Here is a 16,397-nt window from a genome sequence, read left to right as displayed (position 1 = left end):
CAGCATGCTTCGCGCCCCGTCGTGCCCGGGGCGCGAGATGTTGTTTATTCGACTCGACAAGAGATACTGTGCAATGTCTCGTGCAATGTCTCGTCGCCCGCATGTATGATGCCATACGCCGTCGCTGTCCCTGCCCGCGGACCCTGGGCCTGGATCGAGACAATCTCGGACGAAGCCCGTCCCTCGTCGGCCCTTTTGTTTGTCTTGTTCCGGTACACAATATTGTGCCACATCTGCCCGTCATCATATCTGTTTCCGTCGTATTCCGTCGTTCATCTCAGTCGTCGTCTCCTCCGAGCCTCGATCTCGATGCCCGGAGAATTCTTGGTCTGGTCTGGAGCATGGGCGATTTGCTCTCTCCTGACAAATGTTTGCACGATCTCTCTGAGCTGAGATCAACACACTCCCTCACGCCCCGGCAAGCCTTGCCAAGGCTAAGCCCAGCACGGCATGGCGTGCTATGGCCTCGAGGGGGTAAGCCAGTCGCTGCGTTCGCGTCTTTCGTTCTTGTTCCGTTCTCGTTTCCGAGTCTGTTTCTGCCATGCACCGTTTCTTATTTGACTAATTTCCCCTTTTTTTTTTTTTTTTTTTTTTGTTATTCTTCTCCACCTGGTATTCCTGCTAACGTTTTTTTGCTACATGCTGACCCGTGTTTAAGCTGGTCATTTCCTATTTCATGTATATATCATTGTCCTCCTGCTGCCCCCCGGCCGTTGGCATGATGACGTTTGTGTCTCATCATCCGTACATTCACACAGAATAACACGGTCCGTTGTCTTTTCTTTTTCTTTTCTTTTTTTTCTCTTTTTCTTTTTTGTATTTGTTTTCGTTTACAGTCTCCGCTCTCCCCAGCTCCAACAAGCGAGTTGTCCCCCCTCCCCCCCCAAAATTGCGGCAACATTGGCCCGAGTAAATAAAGACACGCTCCACGCTCCGACCTCAACGTAGTCCAGTCGGTCGCCGTCGCCATCTGAAATTTGACTGGGATTTTATCTTCTACCGCAGCTGCACTGCCCAGACATGACCGCGCAGCTCGACAAGAACTCCACCAACATGTCCGCAACCCCGGCGCACGGCCAGACGGCCAACGCCGCACCCTACACCGACGCTTCGCGCCATTCCCTCGACCACTCCCTTGACCGCTCCCTCGACCGCATCCCCTCCCTGAACAAGGAGACCGACGCCAACCTCTACCCCGAGCCCGCAAACGCCGTCGAGGCCGACCTGGAAAAGGCCGGCTACGGCCCCGACGAGTCGGACGGGTCGAGCAAGGAGCAGAAGGAGGCCGGCGCCGCACCCACGGATGGCACACCGGCAGACGCCGCCGCTGCGCCGCCCGCACCGCCTGCTGCGCCGCCCGGCATGAGCCCGGCCGACTTCCCCGACGGCGGCCTGCAGGCCTGGAGCGTCGTCTTCGGCGGCTGGTGCGGCCTCTTCTGCACCTTCGGCCTCATCAACTGCATCGGCGTCTTCGAGACCTACTACGTCAACGGGCCGCTGTCCCACTACTCCCAGGGCACCATCAGCTGGATCCTGTCGCTCGAGACCTTCGTCATGACCTTTGGCGGCCTCGTCTTCGGCCGCCTCTTTGACAGCTACGGCCCGCGCTGGCTCCTGGTCCTCGGCACCGTCGTCTACGTCTTCGGCCTCATGATGACCAGCCTGTCCACCAAGTACTACCAGTTCCTGCTCGCCCAGGGCGTCTGCGCCTCCATCGGCTCGTCCGCCGTCTTCAACGCCTGCATGGCCTCGGTCGTCTCCTGGTTCTTCCGCCGCCGCGCCGCCGCGTTCGGCATCATGGTCTCCGGCTCGTCGCTCGGCGGCGTCGTCCTGCCCATCATGCTCGACAAGCTCATCGCCCGCGTCGGCTTCCCCTGGGCCGTGCGCGCCGTCGCCTTCTTGTTCCTGGGCCTGCTGGCCATCGCCTGCCTCACCGTGCGCTCGCGCCTGCCGCCGCGGCCCAAGCCCCTCGTCGTCCGCGAGTACCTCGGTGGCTTCCGCGAGCCCGTCTATGTCCTCACCATCGTCGCCTGCTTCCTCTTCTTCTGGGGCATGTTCTTGCCCTTCAACTACATTGAGCTGCAGGCCAAGGCCTCCGGCATGAGCCCCGCCCTGCTGCCCTACCTGCTGTCCATCATCAACGCCGTCAGCATCGTCGGCCGCATCGCCCCCGGCATCGTCGCCGACCGCCTCGGCCGCTACAACGTCATGATTGCCATCACCGCCCTCTCGGCCGTCATCTCCCTCGCCCTCTGGATCCCCGGCAGCAAATCCACCGGCGCCATCGTCGCCTACGCCGTCCTCTTTGGCTTTTCGTCCGGCGGCTTCGTCTCGCTCGGCCCCACCCTCATCGCCCAGATCTCCGACATCCGCCAGATTGGCATCCGCACCGGCACCGCCTTTGCCGTCCAGAGCTTCGGCGCCCTCACCGGCTCGCCCATTGCCGGCGCCATCACCACCCGCCAGAACGGCAGCTTCACCGGCCTGCAGTACTTTTGCGGCTTCACCATGCTGGCCAGCGTCGTCGTCTTTGTCGCCGCCCGCGTCACCCTGGCCGGGCCCAGCCTCATGAAGAAGGTGTAGACCGTGGCCTCTTTTGGTCGTCTGTCTTTTCCTCCTTTTTTGGTGTCATGGAAATGGCGGTTCCCGGCATCTGCGCTGTATTTTTGTCATTGGCTTGCCGTACTGTCTCATCGAGACGCGGACGTCTGCTCTTTTCTATCTACTGTTGCTCAAACTCTTTAGAATACCCCCTTTCATATTGTGTAATATAAAATCTCTCCATTCAGTTGACCTCATTGACCTCCTCGCGTGACTCGTTCTTCCATCATGTTGGAGAGTGGTCTTGAGTGTAAACCCCGGCAGTTCGTGTGTCGCTTCTAGCTTGATACCTGGTCTAACGAAGCCGTTGGAACTTTTATTAGACGTGGTGTTATTATTTATTACGTATTTATTTATTTTATTTTGGTCGTAGCTTGGGTTTTTATTTTTATTTTTTATTGACTTTTTGGTTTTAAAAACCTTTAAAAAGCATTCTAAATCAAACGAAGAGCACTATGAAAATTTGCCAAAAATACTTGCATCTTCACACACAATTTTGCCTGTTTCAGAAGCTTTCAATCAAAGAAGGCCTGTCTTTTACACACAGAAACGTTCTTAAAATACACAGGCCAGTCACAGAATAAAGGATTCCCTAGTCCTAAAAGGTCACACGATTGCTCAAGGTTGTGGCCATGCGTCCTGCTTTATGTACGACATATTTCTGCCCAGCCTTTGATCAACGTTATTTGAAGTCATAACAACATTTACTTTTGCCCTTCCTGTCCATAACACTCGAGCTTTGATGCGGAAGAGCGTAGAAGAGAAGGGTGAAAAGAACCACCCTACAAAGACGCCCAGAAATCGTTTCAAAGTAGAGGTGTCAGCTCGAATTATAATTATACTTTGTAAAGAGAAATGAGAAAAAAAAAGGAAAAAAGGGAGGACGGACAAAACCACTCCACTGAACAAGCCAATCAACGGCAGTACAAAAAGCCCTTGGCAGGACAAGCCCTGTCGCCCCCATGGTTCTTCAACGCCTCAAAGAGTTTCTATTCGCAGACACAGGCTGGCCAAAGCTGGAGCTTCCGTCCATAGCTCTCAACCTTGCATTCTTAGTGGACGAGGCGCCAGGCCAGGTCTGTAAAAAGTACAATGGTACGCACTCGAGGCACCCTGGAGCCTTGATGGAAAAGGAGGCTCGGAGGATAAGACATAAAAATTTTGTTATCCACATTTATTGTTTACGGTGCGAGTGGTTTTTTTTCTCTTTCTTTTTTTCTTTCTTTGGTCGTTCGTCTTCAACTCGCCATCTTCTTTGGCCAGCCGAATGTTTCTTTGTGGGTATTTCCCCATTTCCATGATTGTTTCTTATCGACGGTTCATCGTCAATCGTATTTACGTTTTATTTCTTTTCTTTTTTCTCCTTTGCTGAACTGCTGGTCGCTTATCTTATCGCTCGGTAGTATGCATTCGTAGGCAGAGAGGCTGTAATGCGGAGTATTCCGTAATGCGGCAAACCCAAAACTCGAGACAGGAGACAATACGTCGTGTCGCATGTTTGGTTGATTGAAAAAAAAAAGAAAAAAAAAGAAAAAAAAAGAAAAAAAAAGAAAAAAAAAGAAAAAAAAAGAAAAAAAAAGAAATGAAAAAATACAAAGAAAAGAAAAGGACAAAACAAATAAACAACATATCAACGGTTATTTTTGAATGAAAGGCTGCCTGGTCCGACCAACGTTGAGGATGTTCCTGCCAATAATACGGAGAAACAAAAAATAGAGAAAAATGGGAACGAGGCGAGACATGCAGCCGGAAAAACAATACATTGAAAAAGAAAATAATAAAATCACGCCCCTAAAAAACCCAGACAAACCAAATACCGCCAGTACTGACAAAAGAAGAAAGAGCGACTCCCTGCCCGCCTCCTCCACCGGACTGCTCCCCTCTCTTGCCTTTTTGTTCGTTTCTTTCTTTTCTTCTTTCTCTTTCCTGGGCACCTGCCTTTTGGGCGTGTTTCTGTCGCGCGCCACGCTGTCTTTCTGAATTCAGCAATTAATTTTAATCCACCTCCCCCATTGCACTTGCCTCTTTTTTCGTCTTTTGTCTTTCGTTTTTCGTGTTTTTTTCTTTTCTTTTTTGGTCCCTCCTTCGCTCTGTCGCTCTTTCCTTCTTCCCCCAATTTGCCTACCCTCTTATCCCTCTTTTTTCCTCCTCCGTTTTTTTTCTTTCCACACTTCATCTCTCCCCCTTCTCCTCTTTTCTTCTCTCGCTTCATTTTCTTTTCTTCGCCCATTTCTCTGTCTTATCCACCCCCGCTTTATCGAAAGCGTTCCCACCCGTCCTTTATTCTATTTCTTTTTTTTTTTCTTTCGCTTCTCGTCTCGTTTCACCCTTGTCTGTCTTTCCTCTCCTTTCAACTCTCCCTGACTCTCACCGGTGCCGCAACACTTTTCTTAGGTTTTCTCTTTTATCTCGACGTTCCACGCATCCCGCCTCCGAAAATAACAATTCGACGACTTTAGTTTTCTTTCGCTTTTGTGATCTGCGGTCCCGCGTTTCTTTTCCGAATCCTTTCGTGGCTTGCATCGCGCGAAAGTCGACTGTCCTTTCGACGTTTCATTACCACGACCACTCTTTCTTGTCGATCGTGCCGTCGCCACGTCTCTGCCGCCCTTCTCACTTCTTTCGTTTCTTTCATCGACCCATTAACCTGGCATCACCTGCGTTGCCTTTCGGAACCCTCTTTGCTCTCTCGACTTCTATTTTCATCGCCGCTATCGCTGCCCCGACCGCGTCCCGCGTCACAGTACCTAGCTACGCTCTTTACTCTTTTACTCTTCCCAGCAACCTTTGATCTCCACCGGACATCGGCTTCCTTCTATTCTTTTATCCCACCTCGCCTCCTTTTGTCTCATCTCTTCTTTCTTCTGCTCCCTCCCCAATTTCGTCCGCCTCCTACTATATAAAATGGCCCCCCGCGGACGCCCGCCTGGCCGCAAGAACGGCGGCAGCCTCGGAGCTGTCCAGCTGCAATCGAACCGCAAATCTACGCCCGCGTCTACACCAAAAGCTGCATCAAAGGCTGCCACCACGCCTGCCACTGCGCCGACCAAGAAGACGACGACTGCCTTGGCAACATCCACCAACGCTACACCCGCGACCGCTGCAGCGACTCCGCAAGCTGCCACTCCGCAAGCCACGCCGGTGGGAAGAAAATCCGCAGCAAAGAAAGGCAAGCCCGCCCGGCCGGCCAAGGGTACACCCCGGTCCATGAACGCAACGCCTGCATCAGCCGCTGCAGTGGCAGAGGCTGCAGCGTCTGCCACTGCCGCTCCTGCTGCCGTCCCTACTGATACGCCCGCCACGCCTGCGACGCCCGCTGCGCCTGCCGAGATCCGTGTCGCACCAATTTCCGAAATCTTGGCCACTGGGCCCATCCCTGAGCCGACCGAGCCGGCCACCGAGCGGGACGTCGTTTCTTTAGTAAGTTGTTTCCGAGTGTCTCGGGCTGGCTGAGCGTGCATTGATTGCGCCTAGCGTACCGTCTTATTCTGGAGGCGCGTTTGCTTTAGCGCCTGTCCGTTTGCTGCCCTAATTTTCAAGCTCCCCTCCCTGTTGCGCAGGGCACTGCGGGAGGTCGTCTGACGCGGAACTAACACCCTCTTCAGGACTCCACTGCAGACAAACAGCCGAATGGCACGTCGCACGCCGCCGAGCAGTCCGTCCTGCCGGACGAGAGCCGAATTGACGACAACGACAAAGAGACCTCCGTCGTAGCCGACGACCCGCCGACAACAACCACTCCCGCCGTCCGCCGCGCCCGTGGCCGGCCGCCAAACAGCTCCCGCATTGGCAAGCATGGACCCCTGGGCTACACTTCGGCGAATGTGGATCTGGACGCGATCACCTACCGCCAGCTCTCCGAGGACATCAAGGCGTACGAGGTCGACCTCGACTTTTGCCAGGCCCAGCTCGACCAGCCCGACCTCACGCCGCAGGAGTCCCGCACACTGCAACTCCGTCGACTGGACCTCAGCCATCAGGTCCGGCACTGCCGGCATCGCCAGGAAACGCTCGAGGCGCAGCGGGCGCTCCACGGCGGCCGTCCGCTGACCGACCCGGTCCCCCATGCCCCCCGTGTGTCGACTGCGGGCACCGGCACCCTGCTAACAAACGGCAGTGGTATCGGCAGTGGCCGTCGGCCTGTCTCCAACAAGCGGCCCCTGTCGGCTACGGGCTTCGACCACAGTGATATTGGTATTGGAGCCGGCGGTCCCTCCAAGCGGGCGCGCGCGGCGTCCGAGGTCAGCCTGCAGGACACGATCAGCATGCGCAGCAGCGGCAGTCCTGTTCCTGTCGTCAACGGCATTGGTCATGGACAGGAGAGCAATGGCGGCGACCACGACGACAACCAGTCCGACGTGGAGATGGTGGCGCACTACACCGGCGGCCACAATCGCGGCCGCAGCCACAGCAGCATGGGCAGCCACAACGACAGCTACCTCGGCAAGGCGGAGGTCGACGACAGCACCGCCATGGCCGAGAAGGGCGCATCCGACGGCAACGGCTTCTGGAAGTGCCGGCTCTGCGTCTCGGCAAAGTACCAGGATGCCAAGAAGCACCTGCGCCAGCCGGCCAATCCGTCGTTGTGGCCCCTCCGGCGCACGGGCCGGCTCATGACCCACTGCCTGGCCATGCACGTGGAGCACACGCCGGAAGAGCGCTGCATGGAGCTCGGCGACGCGCTCGACCACAACCGCGGGCCCTTTGAGTACTGGAGGCGCCAGAAAAACGTGGACGTGTCGATTCCCAACGTGATTGCGATGCTGAAGTCGGGCAGCTTCCCAGACAAGCTGGCGAAGCACAACGAGGGTGCAGCCAAATTTTTGGCGGAGAGGAAATCGTCGGGCGCAGTCGTCTGAGGGGGTGTCGGAGGGTTGTCGGCGCCCTTCATCGCTTGGTTGTCGTTTGTTTTTCGTACAGTTTCCTTTGCTTGTTTTGCTGTCATCATCAGCATAGCCCACGGGACGAAAAGAAGAAGGACCGTGAAGGGTTGCACAGGCGTAGCTGTTGGCCGCAGCCAGGACCAAGGAGATGCGACATAACGTGAGGCTGGGAGTTACTACTTGCGCATGGCGTTTGTGTGGGATTTCTTATGCTGTTTCTGCTTTTTCTGCTTTTTCGGCTCATTTTCTTCTTGATCTTTTCGTTGCTGTAAAGGGACGCTCATCTTTTCTTTACTCTTTTCTTCTTCTCTTTTTGTAGATAGAGGAGTGTGCAAATAAGGGACAAGATCCCGACAACGAATAAAATAAAGAATCTATAACATGAAAAACGAGGTTAATATTGTAGTCAGAATCGAAGGAAAAGCCGTTGAAAGGGGAGTGACGAGGCTCGCCAGTTTGCGAATATGAACAAATGGGACGTGAGTTAGTTGTATGGCACTGTGCTGAAGGCGTCCACTGCTTAATAGGCTCTGTAATTACGGCAGCAACAGTGGCCGGCATTACTCTCCAGCGGCTCAACACCACTGACTGAGAGGGCTGCACGGCACGGCAATGCACACGACACAGCGCACATCTGCATGATGCACGACTTGGGGCAATGTCGATTTCGGGACTGCCGCTACACAGCCATGGAGGGTGTGCTGTGGGGGTAACATGAGGGACAACGAGCGGACAGGTGCCGGCCGCAGAATGCCAAGCAGTGAACCTGATCGGATACGATGTTGATGGAGCTGTACACTGTACGCCGCACGATGCGAAGAAGACGGCCACGAGATGGATGTTTCTGCCTCTCTCTTTGGCCGTTGTGCCCAAGGATCCGCTTATGGCCTTCCTCTGCTGTAGAACTGCAATGGTTGGATTGCCATGGAACCGCACCATGGGCAATCTGGTCTGGTGTGCCAACCGGCGGTCCTCTGTATCCTCGCGTCGGTGGCTCCTCTTCTTTTGTTTTTGTCTTTTGTCTTTTGTCTTTTTTTGTCTTTTCTTTCATCTTGTCTTTGCTACCCCCTTGCGCTGTCTTGTTTGTCGGCATGTCCTGTTGGCCAACGCGGAGATGATAAGAGAGCGATCGGCACGGGACGTCGCACTGGACCACAGAACCACCGCAGGGCCAGGGCGCTCCTTTGGGTTCTGAGTTCTCAGAGGGTAGCAGACATGAGATGTGACCTGGGACATGTGCTTCTAGAGCGAGATTAGACAGGAACAGGAGACGACGGGCTTCATTGGATGTCTGCCTCACGCTTTATGATGGCACCGTCTTTTGTCTCTGTCCTTTCGTCTCTTCTATCGCCTCCCTTTTTCCGCAGGAGACGCCAGCAACCAGAGACCAGCTGGTCCGAATCCTACACCCGAATGTGCCGTCTTCGTCTCCGCAAAGCGTCTTTCTCACAACGCTGGCCAAGCCGTATTCCTCTTCCGTTTCCTTCTTCGGCAGCTGCTTTTTGCTTTTGGCCGTGTTTGACGCAATCGCACCCTGCCGTCGCCATCCCCATAACCTCTTTCTCTCTTCATCCTAGCGCCGGCCCTCTCGCACGGGCCACACCACCTCTTCCCTAAAACCCTGAGGCGCCGATGCGATCGGCATTGCTCCTTGTGGGGAGTCACAAGGAGATGCGAAAGGTTGTGGCCTTGCAGCCAACGACATCGTCCGCAGTCGTGACGGACTAGCCGACGCGTTTCTTGTTTCGTTTCTTTTCCTTTTTCTTGTTCCCCGTCTGCATTTGCGACTTTGACCTGCCTCAATTGACTACTCATCTTACTCGCTAGTTCTAGGAAGGTATTTCGTACGGCGAACCTGGCCACTCACTATGCAACAGGCGGTATTTGCATCCCGGTCCCTGGTTGTCCGTAGCGTCGCACTTGCCTTGCCGGGGCTTGTTCTCTTACATGCCTAATCGGGCAACTCCAAAGCTCGGCATGTTCCTTCCCTCGCTGCTGTTGCCCTCATGGGCCTCGTGCCTGGCACCTTCCTTTTCATGCCGCCTTCTCCTTCTTTCCTGTTATGACTGATCCTGGGCGATATGTGCAACAGAACATTTCCGCCCTTTTGGCCTCCCTCCTTTCCTCATTTCTGCATCCTCTCCTTTTTTCGTCTCTCGTCACCTCCATGTTTCGTTTCATGCGCCTTCACGTCACGCCCGCCCATGTCCACAACTTGCCAGCCCATGGTTTGTCCTCGCGATGAGGGCATTTTTGCGCCGGTCTGATCCTGACTGTGACCCAGATCCCCTGCCTACGACGCACCGATGTTTACTCAATGACTTCTCTGCTCACATTTTTCTCGTTTTCTCACCACATCATTTCATGTCGTTTGGTCACTTTGTCATTTTATCATGATAGCATTTCACCATTTCACCATTTCACCATTTTATCATTCTATCATTCTATCATCCTAGCATCCCCGCTTCCGTTGACTTTGGCTTCAACTCACCTTCCCTTCTGTCGCAAGGACGACTCCACTTTGGCCTGGACGGCCCTCCCTTGTCACTGCCGATCTCTTTCCTGCCGAGATACGACAGCAGCGCGCAGATGTGCGAATGCTCTGAATGTACATACTTCCTGTGCTGATATGCAATAGGCTTTCGTGAGGTGCCCACTCCTTTCCTTCTACGCCCAGCTGACCCCATCGCGGCTTTGAGCTCCGGCCAGATCCAGAAAGCTTGTCCGTTCTTGGCAGGACCTTGTCGTTCTCGCTCTGCTAAGCTTTCTTCGCTCTGCCAAGGTGTGTTTTATTTCATATTGCGCTCCCGTGTCCCGGTAAACAAGGCTATTTGGGCCCAGCAATGACGACGGCCGGGCAGCCAGGAGGTTCAGCAAGGAAGGGCTGGATGCCCAGCGCGACGGGCACGGCTTGATATGAAAAAGGAAGGCAAGCCGAGTGGGAAAACTGGCAAGAAAATGGCAGAAACGCGAAAAGCCTCCGATTTGTGCCTCTCACTGAGCGCACACGGCCTGCAGCGCACGCGGGTCACTGTTTCTTCCGAGTCGTCTCCATTGCGGCACAACTGCACAGAGTATGACAAGTACGACAAGTGTGCCAATGTCGTGCCACGACAGGTGTTGGGGAGATCGCCATCCCTCGCTGCCCCCATCGTTCTGTCTACGATGTACCTCCTAGAAAAACGGGTAGCTCCACCTCCTCGTTTCTGTGCGGAGCATGTCTGCTTGTCCGTCTCGCCGTCTTTGCAGCTTTGGATGGCGAAGCAAATTAAACGCCTCGCGAATCACCCACACCCACGCAGTTCGTGCCTGTCCATCCCTGCAACCCATCCTCCCATCCTCCCTCCTGTGGGGTGACCCTCTTTCCTGGTGCACAAGATCCAGCGTACCACACGACCACAGGAGTACAGAGATATATAAACACCGGGCCGTTTCCACCCAACGGCGTGTCCTTCCCTGTCTCCGTCCGCTTTGCCCACCACCTTCGTTTCCTCTCCACGCCTCTCCACCCTTCTCCACCCTTCTCCATCCTCCCTTTCCTCTTCGTCCTCTACTTTCCCTCTCGTCGCCCCATCATGGCTTGCAGCACCCTTCGGTCTGGGATGGCCACTCTGGCTGCCATTGCCACGACGGTGATGCTCTTGCCCGCCACCAACGCCGCCGTCATCAGCAAGATCGACGCGGTCCCAGCAGGCTGGACGGTCGCCAGCAGCCCGGCCGCCGGCAAGACGTTCAAGACGGAGAACACCGACACCGGCGCATCGGCTGACACGCATGTGTTCACCATTGCCCTCAACCTGCAAAACATTGACCAGCTCGAGTCCCGCCTGCTGGCCGTGTCGACGCCTGGCCACGCCAGCTACGGCCAGTTTGTGGATGTCGACGGCATCACGGCGACCTTTGGCCCCTCGGCCGACGCCGTGTCGGCCGTGACCAGCTGGCTCGCGTCGAGCGGCGTGGTCAAGAGCTACGTCGTGCGTGACGGCTACGTGGATCTCGCGACGGACGTGGCTGGTGCCAACAAGCTGTTTGGCGCCGACTACCAGTACTACACGCCGCCCTCCACCGCGTCGACGACGACGGCGGCCGCCTCGACGAAGCTGCGCACGCTGTCGTACTCGGTGCCCGACGACATTGCCGCGCACGTCGCGCTGGTCGACCCGGGCAACTACTTTGGCGGCGCGCGGCCGTTTGCGCCGCGTCTGGGCGACATGCAGTTTGGCGCGCGCGCGGTGGCCACGCCGCCGGACAAGGTCAAAAATCCCAGAAAGGGCGCCACCCAGACGACCATTGACGCCGCCTGCCAGACGTCCATTACGCCCGCGTGCCTCAAGCAGCTGTACCAGGTCGGCAGCTACGCGGCGGACGCCAGCTCGGGCAGCCGCATTGGCTTCGGCAGCTTCCTGGGCCAGTCGGCCCTGTACGAGGATCTGGCCGGCTATCTCAAGCTGAACGGCCTGCCCGCGCAGAACTTTTCCGTCGAGCTCATCAACAACGGCACCAACGACCAGAACCCGGCCACGGCGCAGATTGGCGAGGCCGACCTCGACGCCCAGAACATTGTCGGCGTCGCCCACCCGCTGCCCGTCGTCGAGTACATCACGGGCGGCAGCCCCCCCTTTGTGCCCAACATTGACCAGCCCACGCCCGCCAACAACAGCAACGAGCCATACCTGCCGTACTACCGCTACCTGCTCTCCAAGACCAACGCAGAGCTGCCCCAGGTCATTTCCAACTCGTACGGCGACGAGGAGGACTCCGTGCCCTACAACTACGCCGTGCACACGTGCAACCTGATTGGCCTGCTGGGCCTGCGCGGCATCACCGTCATCGAGTCGTCGGGCGACCTGGGTGTCGGCGCCGGCTGTCTGGCGCCGGACTACAAGACGCCCGAGTTCAACGCCATCTTCCCGGCCACGTGCCCGTACCTGACCGCGGTCGGCGGCACCGTGGACGTCACGCCCGAGATTGCCTGGGACGGCTCGTCCGGCGGCTTCAGCAGCTACTTCCCGCGCCCGGCCTGGCAGGCCCTCGCCGTCGGCGCCTACCTGGCGGAGCACGTGTCTCCGAGCACCTACGAGTACTACGCCCACTACACCAACTGGAACGGCCGCGGGTTCCCCGACGTGTCGGCGCACAGCGTCAGCCCAGACTACCAGATTGTGTACGCCGGCACGCCCGGCCCCTCGGGCGGCACCAGCGCGGCCGCGCCCGTGTGGGCGGCCATTGTGGGTCTGCTCAACGACGCGCGCCTGCGCAAGGGCCTGCCGACGCTCGGCTGGCTCAACCCGCTGCTGTACGCCTTTGGTCCGCAGGTGCTGACGGACATTACGGCCGGCCAGGCCGTGGGCTGCAACGGCCAGAACACGCAGAGCGGCGGCGCCGAGCCGGCCGGTGCGGGCGTGATCCCGGGTGCCTTTTGGAACGCGACCACCGGCTGGGACCCCGTGACGGGCTACGGCACGCCCAACTTTGGCAAGCTGCTGTCGCTGGTGACGGGGTTCTAGGGGGCGCTGCGGGCGGCAGCGGGTGGTCGTGAGAGTCGGATGGAGGAAAGAGGAATCGTAATTTACAAAGAATATTAATCCATGTCCTTATCCTGTCTATTTTTTGAACCAAATGTGCCAATGTGCCAAGGTGCCAAGGTGCAAATGTACTCCATAGCCCATATGTCCAGTCCTCATCGCCCACGTACGTCAACCTACTTGGTCTTTGGCTTGTCCGCGTCGGTAATCTCTTCGGCGCCCTCCTCGATCTCGCCGTCGTCGATGCGTGTTTCCTGGGCTGCCAGCGCTGTTAGTACTGTTTGACTCTGCATACGGGGGGATAGGGGCAGGAACGTACCACTCCACAGCTGCGCATAGATGCCGTTGCGGTCAATCAGCTCGCGGTGGGTGCCGGTCTCGGCGACCCGGCCGCCGTTGAGCACGATGATGAGGTCGGCGTCGTAGATGGTGCGCAGGCGGTGGGCGACAAAGACGCTGGTGCGCGCGTTGCCCTTTTCCTTGAGGATGCTGTTGATGTTCTGCATGAGGGCCTGCTCGGTGTGGGTGTCGAGGGCGCTGGTGGCCTCGTCAAAGAAGAGCAGCGGCGGGTCCTTGAGCAGCAGGCGCGCGACGGCGAGGCGCTGCTTCTCGCCGCCGGAGATCATGAGGCCGCGCTCGCCGACCTGCGTCTGGTAGCCGTCCTTCCAGCCGGCGATGATGTCGTGGATCTGCGCGCGGCGCGCGGCGGCGACGACCTGGTCGGGCGTGGCGCCGAGGTTGCCGTACCGCAGGTTGTGCTCGACGGTGTCGTTGAACAGCGGCGTGTCCTGGGGCACGACGCCAATGTGGCGGCGCAGGCTGGCGAGGCGGACGGCGCGGACGTCCTGGCCGTCGATGAGAATGCGGCCGGCGTCGACGTCGTAGTAGCGGAAGAGCAGCTTCAGCAGCGTCGACTTGCCGCAGCCGCTGGGGCCGACGACGGCGACCTTTTGGCCCGCGGGGATGGTCAGCGTCAGGTCGCGCAGGATGGGGCGGTCCTTGTGGTAGCCAAAGGTGACGTTGTCGAAGCGGATCTCGCCGCCGGCGGTGGCGGCTGGCGTGGCGGGCGAGGCGGACGAGGCGGGCGCGGCGCTCTGGCCCGCGGCCAGAACCGCCTGGGCCGTCGTCGGCGCCAGCACCAGGTCTTTGGCGCCCGGCGCGTCCGTCACCGTGACGTTGACGCGCTGCAGGTTGAACAGCGTCTCCATGTCGAGCAGCGACTGCCGCAGCTCGCGGTAGACGGTGCCCAAAAAGTTGAGCGGCACCGACAGCTGGAACACGAGCTGGTTGATCATGACCAGGTCGCCCACGGTCAGGTCGCCGCCGGCAATGCCGCGCGCGCCCAGGTACATCATGGCCGTCAGGGCGGACGAGAAGATGAGGTTCTGGCCGCTGTTGAGCAGCGCCAGCGACGTGGCCACCTTGATGGAGCTCTTCTCGTACTGGCGCAGCGCCGCGTCGTAGCGCGCCACCTCAAAGGCCTCGTTGTTGAAGTACTTGACCGCCTCGTAGTTGATGAGCGAGTCCACGGCGACCGTCGACGCCTTGTTGTCGGCCGCGTTGGCCTGGCGCCGGAACTTGGTGCGCCACGCCGTCGTCGTAATGGTAAAGGCCGTGTACGCCGCCATCGTGGCCGCCGTGATGGCGGCAAACTGGTAGCCGTACTGGTACGTCAGGATGCCGCAGACCATGGTGATTTCCAGCGCCGTCGGCAGGATGTGGAAGACCATGCTGGTCAGCAGGAACGAGATGCCCTTGGTGCCGCGGTCGATGGCGCGCGTCAGCCCGCCCGTCTGCTTCGACAGGTGGAAGCTGAGGTCCAGGTGCAGCAGGTGGTCAAACACGTTGCCGGCGACCTTGCGGATCGCCTTCTGCGCCACCGACGCAAACACGGCGTTGCGCAGCTCCTGGAACAGCGTCGCGCCGATGCGCGTGGCCCCGTACGCCAGGATCATGCTGCCTGCCACCGTCGCCGCCGTCGTGCCGCCCGTCGCCGTCACCGCCGACAGGTCCACGTTCATCGTGTCGACGATGCTCTTGAAGTAAAACGGCACCTGCACATTCAGCACCTTGGCGCCCACCAGCAGCGCCACGGCCAGGGCCACCCGCATCTTGGTGTCCAGGCTGCCCCGTCCCGACGGCCACAGGTACCGCGACATCTCCTTCATGATGGCCCAGTCGGCCTTGCGCTGCTCCGACGCCGACTTGTCCACGTCGGCCAGCGGGTCCGTGGCCTTGGTAGCCGGTTTTGCGCCAGCAGGTGTGGCCAGCGAAGCTGCTGCTGTGGGTGAGGTGGCGGCCTTTTTAATCTCTTCCGGCGTGGGCGTGGCCGTTGCGGGCGGAGGGTGCGTCGGGGTCGCATCTCTGCGCAGGGCCGTCGCAGCCGAGAAGAAGCAGGTCGAAGGTTGTCGGAGGAGGGCATGCGAGAGCGTCGAGGGGACGCCCCGGCTCAGAAGAAGGGGAGACGCTGAGGTCGGTGCTGACGAAAGCCATGGCTGGCGGCGATACGCCTGTTGGCTGCCGGGTTGCACCTGCCGCGCCGCCGACAGCGAGAACGTAGACGCTCGGGACAGGCCGCGAGCCGCCATTTTAGCGAGCACTGGAGGCGGACGCTCCGGGGAGCATATCGTGGAATCCCGAGAAGACCGAACAGAGGTCAACGGAGCGAGGGATCGGGCTGCCGTTCGAGGTCTCCGAAACGGATGGAGATAATGTCGGAGCTCGGCGAGAGGGAAACAGTGGTAGATGAACAATCTGGCAATTGCTTGGGAGACAGGAGGGAATGAAGGAAAGGAGAGAAGAACAAAAGAAGAACCAAAGAAAGATGTGCAGAGGGCAAAGGGCACAAAAGAGCAGCAATGGCCGTCAGCGTGCCGTGCGTGAGCGTAAGCTGGAGTGTGAGCGTGGGCGTGAGCTTGGCTCGTTGGCTTCCGCCGTCGCGGTCGACCAAGAACAATGGTGCTGGGCCCTGACATGACGCCCGGAGCCATTGAAGCTTAGCGCGTCTTGCTTGCTAATTCGCTTGCGAGACCCGCTGCGACCCGCTGCGACATGATGCAATGCCCCGCCGTTATGCCGAACGGCAGAGCACGTGAGCGTGTTAAGAAGGAAAAAAAAAAAATAGCCCACCAAACAAGCACCAAAAAAAGAAACAGATATGAGCTCCGATACGGGGAATCGAACCCCGAGCTCGACGGTGAGAGCGTCGGATGTTGACCATTACACCATATCGGATGTTTTCGGACGTTGGAGGAAAACTTTCTTTACCATAGTTATGAAGGCGCTCCACTAAGTATTCAGGACAGGAAGAAAAGAAACATAGTCCGTTTTGCAACAGTATTACACGAATTAATAGAAAACTGCACCAGGGTATTCCAAGTTATTCCAA

General features: G+C 57.9%; 4 protein-coding genes and 1 non-coding gene across 5 annotated transcripts; 3 read left to right on the top strand and 2 right to left on the bottom strand.

Moving 5' to 3' along the window:
• Positions 1 to 450: 450 nt before the first annotated feature.
• SPBR_02463 (monocarboxylate transporter) lies at positions 451 to 2,583 on the top strand (the record flags this gene model as incomplete). Its single annotated transcript, XM_040760766.1, has 2 exons — positions 451 to 474; positions 1,006 to 2,583. 2 exons carry the CDS (start codon positions 451 to 453, stop codon positions 2,581 to 2,583), a joined length of 1,602 nt encoding a protein of 533 aa, XP_040621192.1.
• Positions 2,584 to 5,505: 2,922 nt separating this feature from the next.
• SPBR_02535 (uncharacterized protein) lies at positions 5,506 to 7,460 on the top strand (the record flags this gene model as incomplete). The annotated part of the gene is made up of 2 exons (XM_040760838.1): positions 5,506 to 6,021; positions 6,207 to 7,460. 2 exons carry the CDS (start codon positions 5,506 to 5,508, stop codon positions 7,458 to 7,460), a joined length of 1,770 nt encoding a protein of 589 aa, XP_040621191.1.
• Positions 7,461 to 11,059: 3,599 nt separating this feature from the next.
• SPBR_02541 (tripeptidyl-peptidase I) lies at positions 11,060 to 12,991 on the top strand (the record flags this gene model as incomplete). Its single annotated transcript, XM_040760844.1, has 1 exon — positions 11,060 to 12,991. The coding sequence occupies one exon, from the start codon at positions 11,060 to 11,062 to the stop codon at positions 12,989 to 12,991; it is 1,932 nt and encodes a 643-aa protein (XP_040621190.1).
• A 194-nt stretch (positions 12,992 to 13,185) lies between these two features.
• On the bottom strand, positions 13,186 to 15,597 carry SPBR_02397 (mitochondrial ABC transporter ATM; the record flags this gene model as incomplete). The annotated part of the gene is made up of 2 exons (XM_040760700.1): positions 13,186 to 13,277; positions 13,329 to 15,597. 2 exons carry the CDS (start codon positions 15,595 to 15,597, stop codon positions 13,186 to 13,188), a joined length of 2,361 nt encoding a protein of 786 aa, XP_040621189.1.
• Positions 15,598 to 16,171: 574 nt separating this feature from the next.
• SPBR_09501 lies at positions 16,172 to 16,243 on the bottom strand. The gene has a single exon. It is a non-coding gene; the product is annotated as a tRNA-Glu (tRNA).
• Between the last annotated feature and the right edge of the window lie 154 nt (positions 16,244 to 16,397).

The sequence above is a fragment of the Sporothrix brasiliensis genome (genome assembly GCF_000820605.1).
Source record: "Sporothrix brasiliensis 5110 chromosome Unknown Cont17, whole genome shotgun sequence".
In the NCBI taxonomy this organism is placed as follows: domain Eukaryota; kingdom Fungi; phylum Ascomycota; class Sordariomycetes; order Ophiostomatales; family Ophiostomataceae; genus Sporothrix; species Sporothrix brasiliensis.
The sequence above is the reverse complement of the archived record's forward strand: the minus strand, read 5'-3'. Positions and strand labels throughout refer to the sequence as shown.